Source organism: Ovis canadensis, chromosome 13, assembly GCF_042477335.2.
Source record: "Ovis canadensis isolate MfBH-ARS-UI-01 breed Bighorn chromosome 13, ARS-UI_OviCan_v2, whole genome shotgun sequence".
Taxonomy (NCBI): Eukaryota; Metazoa; Chordata; class Mammalia; order Artiodactyla; family Bovidae; genus Ovis; species Ovis canadensis.
The window spans coordinates 52,862,557-52,877,761 of NC_091257.1; the positions used below are offsets into that span (position 1 = coordinate 52,862,557).

General features: G+C 46.9%; 1 protein-coding gene across 1 annotated transcript in view; it reads right to left on the minus strand.

The window, feature by feature from the left end:
- BFSP1 (beaded filament structural protein 1) overlaps positions 1 to 14,920 on the minus strand; it is a 37,622-nt gene extending 22,702 nt beyond the window's left edge. The window contains exons 1-2 of the mRNA XM_069546466.1: positions 14,283 to 14,920; positions 8,745 to 8,805 (exon numbers count right to left, since the gene is read on the minus strand). Of these exons, the coding sequence (XP_069402567.1) occupies positions 8,745 to 8,805; positions 14,283 to 14,656 (435 nt within the window). The 5' untranslated portion in view covers positions 14,657 to 14,920. The remainder of the gene's footprint in view (positions 1 to 8,744; positions 8,806 to 14,282) is intronic.
- Positions 14,921 to 15,205: the final 285 nt, after the last annotated feature.

The window sequence follows — 15,205 nt, forward strand, 5'->3', positions numbered from 1 at the left end:
GGATGGTGGGATGGCATCACTTAATCAATGGACATGAATTTGAGTAAACTCCAGGAGAGAGTAAAGGACAGGGAGGCCTGGTGTGCTGCAGTCCATGGGGTTGCAAAGAGTCAGATAGGACTTAGCAACTGAACAACGACAACACATACGCAACCTTAAAGTCTGACACATCTGTATTTGTTCTAGAGCATCTCATCAGTGAATTGAGTTTCTAAGAATAAGAAACAGCTTTCCCATAACACTGAAACCTTTACTTTAGAATGAAGTTAGAGCCCTATTTTATATAATTTAAAAACTAACTCTAAATGGGTTAGCTGCTACTGCTGCTGCTAAGTCGCTTCAGTCATGTCCAACTCTGTGCGACCCCATAGACGGGGGGCCCACCAGGCTCCTCTGTCCCTGGGATTCTCCAGGCAAGAATACTGGAGCGGGTTGCCATTTCCTTCTCCAATGCATGAAAGTGAAAAGTGAAAGTGAAGTCGCTCAGTCGTGTCTGACTAGTGACCCCATGGACTGCAGCCTACCAGGCTCCTCCGTCCATGGGATTTTCCAAGCAAGAGTACTGGAGTGGGAAAATGGGTTAGAGACTTAAATAATTTTATACTGAAACAAAACTCCGAGAAGAAACAGGAAAAAACTTCCCTGACATGGGTGTTGGCAATGAACTTTTGGACATGACACTTAGAGCACAAGCAACAAAATCAAAAAGTGACAAGTAAGACTATTTCTTGCTGCTGTTTAGTCGTTCAGTCACGTGCCATCTTTTGCCACCCCACAGATTGTAGCCCACCAGGCCTCTCTATCCATGGGATTTTCCAAGCAAGAATACTTGAGTGGATTGCAATTTTGTTCTCCAGGGGGATCTTCCCAACCCAGGGACCAAATCCACATCTTCAGGGACTTCTGCACTGCAAACAATTTCTTTACCACTGAGCCACTGGGGAAGCCCAAGCAAGACTATATCAAACTCAGAAGCTGTGTACAGCAGAAGACACCATCGATGCAGCCAAAAGACAAACTATTGAGTAGGAGCCCTTAACTTTAATAGTTGTCTCCCGAGGACTGTTGACACTTACCTTGGGACCACCCATCTTCAATACAAAATGAATTTTTTAGCATGAATGCTGAGGTGAAGAGTGTTTGCTCCTTTAAAGTTGGAAATGACACAACAGAAGGTTGAATGTTCTTACCAAACTTTCTGATAATTCACCAACTTTTATCTCATCAATTTTCCTTTGACCAACCAAATAGGTATGAAGAAGTATTTGTGCTCTTAATAAGAAAGTAATATGTTGTGTGGAATTGACTTAAATGCTTCAACAATTCAGTGATATGTTACAGGGCCAAGGACCTTGTTTCTCTCCCAAGACACCTCTGCCTTGCATTTCTACCAATACCTGAGGACTTGCTATGTGCATTTTTATTGACTTCCTAATGGCGTGCTGCGATTCATGGGGTCGCAAAGAGTCGGACACGGCTGAGCGACTGAAATGAACTGAACTGAATTGAATGACTTGTTAAAAAGCACTATAAATGTTAGCAACAGGCTCTCATCCATAGAGGTAGAATGTGGTCTGCTAAAATATTTAAGATATTCTCCACTCTGCATGAACAGAGTTAAGACAGTCAAGGTATGTGGACAGGACAAGATATTCTGAGACACTTGCCCTCCTGGTACTAATAGGGGTTAGGTTCATCATGCTGAATTGTCCCTGGGAGAGCACAGCATTACTGATGGTCTCGTGCAGACACTCCAGGGAAGGCAGGAGGCCCCTTGGAGGTCCTGGTGAATGGGCTTCTGAATTACTCAGAATTGTCACATAACCTGGAGAAGCCTCTTCAACAGAGAAATGCTGAAGGAAAGGAAGCCTGGTGTCTTCCCAGCAGTGGAAAAGGGCTGAGGAGCCAGAAAGATCCCGGGTAATCTACAGACCCCAAGGGAAAAAGAGTCAGGCCTCAGGAAGGATAGAAACCAGGGTAGTCCCAACAAAGCAAGTAGCAACCAGCTGTGGCCTGGACACCCAGGATGACCAGCTCCAAAGGCACTTATCTCTGCCCCTCAGGAGTGACATAGCTGAGAGACAGCTGTGATTGGCCCACATGATCACGTGACTGTTAACTTGCTGACAGTCCTACCAGGACCACACTGACAGAAAGGAAAGTCCAAGGGCTCAGGGGTGCAGCCCTGCCCACTTCAGGCACGGTGGTTCCTGGTGGAAGTGACTCTCAGCTCCAAAGAGCAGGCCCTGCTTAGTAGGAACAGCTAACCCTGGGGGCAGAGGCGGGGCAATGCTGGCTGCAGACGCGTGAGCCAGCCCTTTAGGATGTTTTCCTACCTGCCCCATCCCTCGACCCCTCAAGACTGCTGAGGATGGGGTGGGATAGGGAATTCTCAAACATCTGAAACTTTCACCAAAAATTCATCCACAACTGATACACAATTACTGGAGCTGAAGACCTTTTGTGTTATGACTTACAAAGGGCTATCCCTTCATAAAAATTTTAGACCCTAGAGGCCATGGGTCCTCAGACATTTTGTAGCCACGTGTGTGTGGCTGCAAACAAAACATCTCAGGGAAGCCAACATATAGAAGCAAAGCAGAGATGTGCTTCCTAAGGGACATGATAGTTAGGTGGAGGCGGGCGCGGATAGGAACCCTGATTGTCCGGCAACCCTCCTCCATCAGATGCCCTTCAAGCAAATCCAAGGACCTAAAGGGCTCTGCCAAAGACAGCTCAGAAACCATAGAGTCTCAACTTACAGACAGGGAGACAAGGAGCCAGTGGGTCATTCAGCTGATTAACAGAAGTTAACAGGAGCTAACAGGCCTGGGGTCTGTCCTGGACTTCCCTCTGCTAGTCAGGAGTTGAACGCTGGGTCCTGACCCCACCCTGCAAGGTGCCTTCTGCTCTTCCCTGACCTTCCTCTCAGGGTCAAGCCCAATAACCCCTTAGGTCCCATCAGCCAACTTTTAAAACTGCTCAGAATGATAACAAAAGGCCAACCCACATTTGCCCTTAAAAGAGAGATTAATCAGATGCCCTGCAAGCACATTCTCTCGCTTTGAAGACAATCATCTGATAAACTGCCCGGAAAAACTCCCAAAGGTGAGTTGCTGCTGCTGGAATGTGCAGCTGCTGGTAGAGAGGGGGGAGAATTCTTTTGGAAGTGTTTTCTTTTGTTTGCACCAGAATTCAGAAATGTGTGGACGCTTGTGTTTTTATTATGCTTTTGGATGCTGTCAGCTGCAGTTTCAAAAGCTCCACCAGCAGAAGCATCTAGATTTTTCCAAATCAAGACTCTGAGCCAAAAGTCTAATTTTAGAAAATGCTCCAACCCTGATACTGTGTATGTTTTACATCTAGGCAAGAGGTTTGCAAAGTGTGGTTCCTGGACCACACCATCTGCAAATGATTTGAAATATGAAAGATCTGGTGGATCAGACCTATTGGATCAGAATTTCTGGGGTGAAAGGACAAAGAATCTGTTTTAACACACCCTCCATGTGCTGCTGATGCTAGATCCACTAGTCTAGACCATCTTTCTTCAGGGGGGCTTCTCGAGTAGCTCAGATGGTAAAGAATCTGCCCACAACTCAAGAGACCTGGATTTGATCCTGGTTCAAGAAGATCCCCTGGAGGAGGGTATGGCAACCCACTCCAGGATTCTTCCCTGGAGAATCCCTTGGACAGAGGACCTGGGAGGCTACAGTCCACTGAGTCACAAAGAGTCGGACACAACTGAGTGACTAACACTTTCACTTTTGAGACCATGTTTTAGAAAGGAACTGGAGAAATTAACTGGAGTCCAACATACCCTTGAAAAATCAACCTTGCCAACTCAGCCACAGAGATGCTGGAAATCCATTAAAAACTTCAACTGTCTGTCAGTTCAGTTCAGTTCAGTTCATTCGCTCAGTCGTGTCCAACTCTTTGCGACCCCATGAATCACAGCACACCAGGCCTCCCTGTCCATCACCAACTCCCAGAGTTCACCCAAACTCATGTCCATCTAGTCGGTGATGCCATCCAGCCACCTCATCCTCTGTCATCCCCTTCTCCTCCTGCCCCCAATCCCTCCCAGCATCAAAGTCTTTTCCAGTGAGTCAACTCTTCGCATGAGATGGCCAAAGTATTGGAGTTTCAGCCTCAGCATCAGTCCTTCCAAGGAACACTCAGGACTGATCCCCTTTAGGATGGACTGGTTGGATCTCCTTGCAGTCCAAGGGACTCTCACGAGTCTTCTCCAACACCACAGTTCAAAAGCATCAATTCTTCAGTGCTCAGCTTTCTTCACAGTCCAACTCTCACATCCATACGTGACCACTGGAAAAACCACAACCTTGACTAGAGGGAACTTTGTTGGCAAAGTAATGTCTCTGCTTTTGAATATGCTATCTAGGTTGGTCATAACTTTCCTTCCAAGGAGTAAGTGTCTTTTAATTTCATGGCTGCAATCACCATCTGCAGTGATTTTGGAGCCCCCCAAAATAAAGTCTGACACTGTTTCCACTGTTTCCCCATCTATTTCCCGTGAAGTGATGGGACTGGATGCCATGATCTTCGTTTTCTGAATGTTAGCCAAACCCAACTATTTAAAAATTATCAGCTCAGTTCTAGTAAGTTCTAAGGGAGCATAGCCTATACAAATACTGAACCCTATGCTGTGCACCTAAAACTAACATAATATTGAAAATCAACTATTAGTTCATTAAAAAATTAAAAATTAAAAACAAAACAATTAAATGCTAATGGAAAAAATAAAGGAAGACCCTGTCCATACCTACTAAGGGTGAACCCTGTCCATACCTACCAGGGGCTCTGAGTCATTTCAGTGAGGGTGAGCTCCTGCCCTGACAGAGAGGTGATATCCCACCTCTTTTTTTGGGTAAAAAAAAAAACAAAATCCTCAAGGCTGTTCTGAGGTTCTGAGAGCTGGTACAGGGACCTCTCCATTCACCGCATTTACATCCTGTGTTCGTGATTTCTGACACATCCAAAATCTACTATTCACCCTGTATTCTTTTCCAGTTGATTCATGTTCATTGACATGTATTTTAAAAGAAATTTTTTTAATTTTTAAAGAAATTTTTAATGTCATCCGCTATAGAGAAAAGGTAGTCAGAAAAACAAATTTACATCAATTCCAAAGCTAATCCCTCCACACACTTCCACTCCACCAGGGTTACACAGCCGCATCTGGAGAGAACTAAGCTGGTGTCCGTAGTATCAGGTGACCTACAGTAACAACTGTAGCAGGCAGGTCACATCTACGATTGTGTCATTGAACCTTCACCAGCCATGCAGACAAACACCTGCTCTTGAGGTGGGAACCAGCATTGTTCCCATTTTCCAGGTGGAGAAACTGAGGTGCCGAGAGAGGAAGCCACTCGCAGTGGAGTGAGGGGTCCTAGTAGCAGGTCACCCTCCTGCTCTAGATGGCACAGCTCTCGCGGGGAGCAGGGTCTTTCCTGCACCCGAGAACAGCCATGCCGAAGCCTGTGTGGCCCCCACCAACCCTACTGCCTGGTCCCATCCTCCCACAGAACCTTCATAACATCCCCCCTGGACTCAGATCCCAACTGTCCACACGCTACATCACAGAATGAAGAGGGGAAAAGGGTGGAATGCCTTTCCCTTATTTTCCATTTTCTATTTCTTATTTGTCTACTAGGAATATGCATTGCTATTGTAATAGAAAAATTGAAGGTTTGAGCTTGTTTTTAAGTCGTGTCACTTGCCACCAAAGGTTAAAAGGACTAAGTTCTTTCTCTTGCCTCTTCGAGGAAGGCCCAGGACGACACTCTGCAGGGCAGGCGACAACCTCAGTGCCATGTCCAGAGGGAGCCCTACCTGCGGTGAGGAAAATCGCAAAGCAGAGCAAGCCATTCAGGGGGCAGAAAAGGGCTGAAAAGTGCCTAAAGCTGAAGGCGGTCAGCTTCCTCTGTTCCCAGAGGCCTCGGTCTGTGGGAGCAGCAGCCCCACCTGGGAGCCTGGAATTTCGGCCAAAAACAATGGGGATGAGCCATGGGTGTCAGTCAAACTGCTGAGTGAAGCAGAAGACTAATAAGGCCCAAATCAACTCAGACTTCCAACCCAGCTCAGCACACAGCCAGTCACTGAGCTGTGTGCACAGGACCCCTCTGCAGGACACCCTCCCTGCCAACTCTGGGCTCACGTCTGGGTGCCCACCTGCCCAATCCAGTTTCTATCAATCGACCTGTGTGATTACTAAAATTTCCTTCACTCAGTGACTTGAAAAACATGTCAGACATTCACACATGGACAGACACAGAAGAATCACACAGTGGGTGATATCCACGAAGCAACACTCAGTGTCCCAAGTGTAGTTCTGACCCTCCCACCAACTGGCAGAATAGTCCTGGACAACAGAGATCGGACAAAGCCGGGGGACTAGTAACCAACACCCTGAGCAAACCCTGACAGTCTGAAGTCCCTGCCTGGAGTTCCATGTGGAGAAGAATCTTTTTTTAATTTATTTTATTAAAGTGCAGTTGATTTACAGTGTTTTGTTAATTTCTGCTGCTTAGCAAAGTGACTCAGTTATACACACATAAATATGTTCTTTTTCATATTCTTTTCCATTATAGTTTATCCCAGGATATTGAATATAGTTCCCTGAGCTCTACAGCAGGACCTGTTAATTTCTGCTACATAGCAAAGTGACTCAGTTATACATACATAAATGTGTTCTTTTTCATACTCTTTTCCATTATGGTTTATCCCAGGATATTGAATATAGTTCCCTGTGCTCTACAGCAGGACCTTATTGCTTATCCATTCTCTATACGATAGTTTGTATCTGCTAATCCCAGCCTCCCACTGCATCCCACCACCACCCTCCTCCTCCCTGACAACCACAAGTCTCTACATTTGAGAGTGTGTTTCTACTGTATAGATAGGTTCATCTGTGTCATAGTTTAGGTTCCACATATAGTGATTCATATGATATTTGTCTTTCTCTTTCTGACTTACGTAATTAGTATGGTAATCTCTAGGTCCATCCATGCCACTGCAAATGGCATTATTTAATTATTTTTTATGACTGAGTAATATTCCATGGTATATATGTGTGAACATGAAAGTTGCTCAGTGGTGTCCAACTCTTAGGGATCCCATGGACTATACAGTCCATGGAATTCTCCAGGCCAGAATACTGGAGTGGGTAGCCTTTCCCTTCTCCAGGGAATCTTCCCAACCCAGGGATCAAACCCAGGTCTCTCGCATTGCGGGTAGATTCTTTTCCAGCTGAGCCACCAGGGAAGCATCTTCTTTTATTCATTCATCTGTTGATGGGTATTTAGGTTGTTTCCAAGTCTTGCTACTGTGAACAGTGCTGCTATGTACATAGGGGTGCATGTATCTTTTCAAATTATGGTTTTGTCCAGATAATGGTTTTGCCCAGGAGTGAGTGAGATTGCTGGATCATATGGCAACCATTTGGAGAAGACTCTTAAGGCTACATCTGGGTGCAGCAGGGAAGGGTGACAGATTTTATCAGCAATGAGGTTATGGGTGGGGAAGAGGAGAAGGTGAAAGCAGCCAGGTACCCTGAATAAGCAGCCCTTCACCTCATCAGTCCCCGTAGGTCCTTCCTTCTGACATTTGAGCTCCAAAATGATCAGAAAAGGACCATGCTCAGACCTATTGGCCACGGATAACCTCTGCGGTCCAGGATCACTCTGCTATCTGGTAGTCGAGCTCTCCTGGCTACAGCAGAAAGATCCAGTCAGTTAGGAAATGCTGGAGGATCCAGAAAAGGAAACTGCCCCAGCAGAGAACAGTTCCCTCTAAGCTCTGGTACCTTCCTCGCAGAGACAGTCCATACTTCGAGAGTGAGGAGTTTGAGGGGAAAAGGAGATTTCGTCCTCTGTTCTCGTGGGACTTTCCCCAGGGAGGAGCCCTCTCAAGACTCTTAGCCGACAGGATACGGTAGCACTGATCCAAGTAACCACTGCCTGGAGCAAGTCCTCTCCCAAGTGTGCTGCAAACCACAGCCAGCCTCTGTGACACTGACGTCCTGATGGCCGAGCAAAGCAATGAGCTTCATTGTCTAGAGATCTCTCACAAGCTGGTGTAGCTTGTGGGATACGAGTGCATGGGGGTGTGTGCACTCACTCACAAAGATTTCATTGAAGTTACAAAGCCATGAAGGAGGGCAGAAGACAGACATAGAGAACAGACTTGTTGCTGCCAAGTTGTGGGGGGAGGGGAGGGATGGATTGGGAGGTTGGGATTCGCAGATGCAAATTATTATACGTAGGAAGGATAAACAACAAGGTCCTACTGTACAGCTCATAAAACCATCAGTTCAGTTCAGTCACGCAGTCATTTCTGACTCTTTGTAACCCCATGGACTGCAGCATGCCAGGCCTCCCTGTCCATCACCAACTCCTGGAGATTACCCAAACTCATGTCCATTGAGTCAGTGATGCCATCCAACCATCTCATCCTCATCCATAAAACCATAATGGGAAAGAAGATGCAAAAGAATGTACACATACGTATAATTGAGTCACTTTGCTGTACAGCAGAAATTAACATTGTAAATCAATAAATACATTGATACTTCAATAAAACTTTTTTAAAAGGGAGAGTGACCTCAAAAGACATGGAGGAGTCTCGAAAGAACACAAAAAGGAGGGGTGTGGAACAACAATCGTTCAGCCGCTTAGCTCATCCCACCATGAATCTACTCAAACCCCAGGTCGGGCTCTGCTTACCTTGTTGAGTCGTTCCAGCATCTCCTTCAGCAGCAGTTGACACTCACACTCATTTTCATACCTATAGATGGAACACAGAAGGCAGAGTGAAGCATTCAGTCAGCCTGAGTCCTGCGCCCTCTCTTTATGGGAAGCAGGAGCTGATGCTGTCTTTCGGAGCCCACTCACCCTTTCCCAACCTTCTCCATGGTATACATAGGGGGCGCCATACATGGAGACCCAGCCCCAAGCCTCCAGCACCCCCTCCTAGCCACCCAAGGATGCAGGAATCAGACCTCAGCACAGCTGTCACCCCAGGATCGTAATTGCAGTCCTGGGAGCTGCCCTAAGGTTCTTCCTCAAACACCACTGCCGACCTTGCCTGTCTATCCTATATTATTGTATTCATCCACCTGAGACAGCTTTTCTGGATTGTGTCCTTCGATCCTTACAAAATCCTGGAAGAAAGCAGTTGCTGTTACCTCATGTGAAAGATGGGGAAATTGAGGTTGAGAAACTGGCCCAAGGCCCCTGTAGATGCCCTGGGCACTTCATTCACAGCATCAGCATCTGTCAGAATTGTTCTGCACACCCAGAGCCTCCCCTGGGCAGGGCGGCAGGGCAAGCTAGACAGGTCAAAGAGCCAAACAGCCTGAGAGCAGCCTGCAAGCTCCAACAGGGTGAGTGGGGACACACACACATCCCGGCTCCCTCCCTCCCAGCTGGGACCACAGACGTGTGCTCTCCACCCTATAGGTGGGCGCCAGTGGCCACAGAGGTAACTTGCCGGATGAGGCACCGCTTGGTCTTTCCCTGCCTCCCTCACTTCGCCACTCCCCAACTGCTGCTCCCTGACACCATCCCCCAAATAGACAACTTTCTCAGGCTCAGCTCCTGGAGGACTTCACACATAGAGGAGTTAGTCAGGATTCAGACGTGAGCCTGCCACATCTACCACGCTGCCTGTGTAGAGCAGGGACACCTCCAAAGTTATAAGCATGCACACGATTAAGAAAGCAGTCGGTGCTAGGAGCACGTGTATTTTTTTCTCCTAGTCAGCTTCTTCCCTGGAGTCCTAAAAAAAAAAAAACATTTAAAAAAAAATGCTAAAGATCAAGGAAGCAGAGAAACACCAGAAATCATTCTGGTCAGAACAAGGTTCCCTCTAGGGGGAATTTCATCCCCTGAAGAAAAAGAGAAAGCCCCTTCCCCAGTGACCCCCACCTCACTCCCTGTAAGCTGTCTCCAGTATCCATCCTAATAGGAGATAGGAAGCCATGTTTGGAAGCTACAGGGCTGCCTAGAATAAAGACTACATTTCCCAGCCTTCCTTGCAGCTCAGTGTGGCCGTGTGACTCAGTCCTGACCAATGGGAAGCAAACATGCCTGTGGCCACTTGAAGATATCTTTGGTAAGAGATGGTGTAGGTATGTCCTTCTCCATCCCTTCCTCCATCTTGTCCCTTGAAACACCAATGCTGCCTTCTTGAAGGCCACACACAGCCTTGTGGGCCTTGATTACCACAGGGTGCCATACTAAACTGCTAGCCCAGACCTTACACAAGAAAGAAACAACCTTCCACTTTGGATAAGCCAGTGTTAACTTGGAATTTATTTGTAGTTGAAACGAATCCTACTTAGCACTTAGCCCAACCTACAAAGCCTGGCTTTCTGTATCCCTGCACACCCATGCCACAGGTTCAAGTTACGGCTTTACACTGACAGGTACTGGGAAACTGCAGCTCAGAATCAAAAGTCCTGACCTCAGGGAAGAACACTGTTCTCAGTGTCCCCACTTCCAGAGCCATCCAAGAAGCTCAGCTGTAACCACTAAGCAAAATATATGTGCATAAGCTTTTCTTTTCACACCAGGATGTCACATTTAGCAGTTTGTTTTCTGTGTGGCTCTAATGAAGCCAGAAATGATTTTTTTTAATAGTTAATTCGCTTTAAAAATAAAACTGTTAACAAAATTTAATTTTCTTATTGCTTTTTCCTGCTAGAAACATACAAGAATTTCTATACCTTAAAAACATATTTAGGGATTTCCCTAGTGGTCCAGTGATTAAGACTGCACACCTTCAGTGCAGGGGACCCGGGTTTGATCCTTTGTGGGGGAACTAAGATCCCACATGCTGCACACAGCCAAATACTTTTTAAAAAATAATTTTTAAAATGTTTAAAACATATTTAATAAACAAGATATTAACCTAGTTTCATACTGTAGACAAGTCTAGGTATTATATTAAAGACGGGCAATCTCATTATAAAGAATTCATGGTAAGAATTCATAAAATATTCATATATTCATAGAAGTGAATTCATAAGGTAGAAAAAACCACTTTGGCTTCAATCATCTGACTGACAGAATTATTTTTAGCTTTCAGCAATTTGGTTAATTAATTCATCACTGTATTTTGTATGCATCATTGTATTTATAGTATTTTGGTAGTTTTGTTTTTATTTAGTTTTTATTTAGCCTTTCTTTGATGTGCTAAAGACCTGATTTTGAAATTATACAACTATCCAGGCAAAGAATATGCCTAACAAGGCTGCATATACCTTCCTGTTTCTGCATTAATTTCACCTATTTCTGGCTAGTCATCACCACACCTCTGGAATTAAACCAAACTCAGTGTATGTCCCCAGTGTATTACAGATGTGTATAATTTTTACAATGATTTTCTAATCTCACTACCCAATTTTAACTATCAAACCTTCTCTAAGGGGGCACTGGGAGGGAATAAACTAATGAGAATTATCAAATAAATCAGAGAGCCTGAGGGGCCGGCTCCATGATGGACACACAACTCAGAATCAAGTAAAATCAGGAAAACTCAACACAGCCACCCTCCTTTGAGGGCTTCCAGGAGTCATGCTTGCCCAGCCAAATCACAGCCGACTGTGACCCAAGGACTGTGGCCCATGTAAAGGCCATCTGGGGATCTGGGGTATCCAGATGACCCATGGAGCTGCCTTATGTCAACCAACATTCACCTCCATTGCTTTAGGTAACATGAACTTTATATGAGTGAAGGCCTCACTCCACAGGCGTCCAAGGAAGGTTTCTCTCCAAGACACAGCATTCTGGAAAGCGTGTGGGCCTCCAGGCGAAAAACCCAAGATCAAGTCCTGCCACCCACAGGCCCTCTGCAAGCCTCAGTTTTCCCTTGAAGAGCTATAGGGATTTTTCAGGTGCCTTCTTCCAAGATCAAAACCATAAACAGGGACTTTCCTGGCAGTCCAATGGTTAAGACTCTACACTTCCACTGCAGGGGCCAAAGGTTCAATCCCTGGTTAGGGAACTAAGATCCTGCATGCCACACAACACAGCTAAAAAGAAAGAAAACCAGAAACAGCAGGACTGATGGAATGAATGCTTATGATCAGATAAACAGGCTCGATATACAATGCTGAATAACCTGGTCACGTCTGGGGCTGAGAGTATGGAATACAAACACAGAGCACATTTGAAGAAAACTCTCCAGCTACCCTAGACCAGAGATCCTCAAACCTGGCTGTTCACTGAAATTACCAGTGGAGCTTATTAAATATGGAAATCCTGGGCTCCACTTGAGGTCCCGGATCAGGTCTACCTCTGAATTTTTTTCATTAATTTATATAATTTTTAAACAGATAAATCTCTTACATGGTCAGAGAATTTTTTAAATGACATCAGAAGATGTTAAGTTAAAATTCTCATTCACCCTCCCTTATCCTCATAGGTAAGCAGTGTTGTTAGGTTTCTGTGTGTGTGCTTGTGTCCTTTTGCAAGCAAAAAATCTCTATGCCTCCCCCTGTCTTTTTAAAATAGACAATAATAACACACTATTTTTTTTATAATTGCATAGAATTCCATTGCATGAATGAAGCACAATTTCATAACCTGACTCCTATTAACAGGCATTCAGGTTGGTCCCAGGTCTTAGCTACTGAGATCATGCCACAGGGAATATCCTTGTGGACATGTCTTTTGTCACCTGCTTGAGTATCGGAGGGGGCTGCCCAGTGGCGCTACTGGTGAAGAACCCACCTGCCAAATGCAGGAAACAGAAGAAATGCAGGCTCGATCCCTGGGTCAGGAAGATTCCCCAGAAAAGGAAATGGCAACCTACTCCAGCATTCTTGCCTGGAGAATTCCACGGACAGAGGAGCCGGGCGGGCTACAGTCCATAGGGTCAGAGAGAGTTGGACTACACTGAAGTGACTTAGCGCACACACACACACACACACACACACACACACACAGAGTATCCAAGGATAAATTCCCTGGAGCACCCAGCTGAGTCAAAGTGCACACTCATTTATAACCTGGAAAAATGTTGACAAATTGCTGAGCATCATTTTTTTAACAGCTTTTAGGGTGATTTTAAAGCATTATTCATTCTATCAAAAGGGGGCACATTGCCCAGGACCAGGACTTCTGAAACTTCAATGTTTAACTTAAATGCTGAATCACCTGGGGGGGTCTTGTTAAAGTGCAGTCAGATCCAGGAGCTCTGGAGGTGGGCCCAAGAGTCTCCTTTTTTAACAAGCTCCTGGGTGATGGGAAACTGCTGGTCCATGGATCGCACTTTGAGTAGCCAGACCCTAGAGGACACAGGTTGAAACAATGTCCAGGGGTCAGCTGTGATATAGTGAAAACAGTTAGACTTTGCATGTTCAAGACCTGAATTCCAGTCCTGGTGCAGCAGTCACCAGCTGAGTGACCTTCCCCCTAAATCAATACATTGTCTGAACCCCAGTCTCCTCAAATGGGTGCAATACCCTCTATAACAGGATGAGCCTGGAGCATTAATAAACTTCCATCATGGGGTGTCAAAGAGTTAGCCTCGACTTAGCAACGAACAACAATCTCAAAAACACTATGCAGAACAGAAGGAGCCAGACACATAGAACATGTCTAGAAGATTCTATTTTTTGTGAAATTCTAGAACAGGCAATAGTAACCTATGGTGACAGAAATCAGAACCCTGGGTGCCTCCGTTGAAGGGACTGGGGAGGACGAACCAAAGACTGGGAAAGGGCAAAAGGGAACTTTCTTGGGTAGAGGAAATATCTTGTTTTAGTAGTTAAATGGGTACCTAACGTTTCTCAAACTCATTACACTGTGCTCTTGAATGTGTGCGTTTTATTGCATGCAATTATATCCTGGTGGCGCAGAGGTTAAAGCGTCTGCCTGCAATGTGGGAGACCTGGGTTCGATCCCTGGGTCGGGAAGATCCCCTGGCGAAGGAAATGGCAACCCACTCCAGTATTCTTGCCTGGAGAATCCCATGGACGGAGGAGCTTGGTGGGCTACAGTCCACGGGTCGCAAAGAGTCGGACACGACTGAGCGACTTCACTTTCAAGGTAGGTTAAAAAAGTAAATTACACCATTTCGTGCTAAGTGTGACACGGCATCACAATGGAAGCTAGCCTTAGCTCAGGGAAATGCACCACGTGCGTGCCTCCGCGGAGATGAAGTCATCGGTCGCCCCGGGATCAGAGACGGCCCTCCCAGCCCAGTGGCCGCGCGCTCCCGGCCCGCGCCGCTGTCACCCTAGAGGCGCCGCTTACTTGCTCCGGAACTCGTCGAGCGCGCGCTGCGCCTCTGCGCCCTGGCGCTCCAGCCGGGCGCGCTCGGCCGCCAGGTCCCGGGCGCGCTGGCGGTTGCCCTCGACGTGGCGGGCCAGGGCATCTTCGGGGCCGGCCAGCTCGTCCAGGCGCTGGAAGGCGTCCAGCTGCCTCCGGAGGACGGCATGGCGCTGCTCGAGCGCCCGGGCCCGTTGGACGTGAGCGGCCACGCGCTCGCCGAGCCCCTGCAGCGCCGCCAGGTTCGGCGCGGCCGCCCGGCCCTCCGCCAGGCGGTCCGGCTCTGCGGCGCGCGGCGCCTCCTCGGCGCGCTCATACTGCTCCTTGCGGGTCTGGAAGACGTAGCTGCGCCGGTACATGGCTCCTCTGCGGGCGGGTGCACGGCCGGCTCCCGGAGGCACCTCGCCGAGCCAGCAGTCCGCTAAATAAACATCGGAGGCCCAGGGCGCGCAGCTGGGACGTTCCAGAGCGTGTCAGCTGTCTTTCCACGCGGCGCCCAGCCTCGGGGAGAACAAAAGAGCGGCGGGCGCCGCTTTTGTGCGCTGGCTTAGCGGCCCATACAGCTCTCGGGGTTGGAAGGTTACCCAGCGCCATGAGGGTTTTGTTCCGGGATTGTCGAGCCCGTTGCTTTTGAGTAAATGGAGAGTCAGGAGGACAAAAAAAGCATGCCTTTCTTCTGACTTGCTTCCACTGTGGAACTGCGAAGGAAGCCCAAGGGGACTTGTTAACCTTGGTCTAGCTGGAGAGCCCAAGGACCCCTGACTTTGTCTCTTCTCTCTCTTTCTGTCAAGCTCTCAATTCTAGAGCTTTTTAACAATACCTTTTTCTTTTCTGATTACTTAAGCAGATATTTTTCGTAATTACACCATGGCATTAAAGACCCCTCTTTATGTTAGTGGTTCTTAACT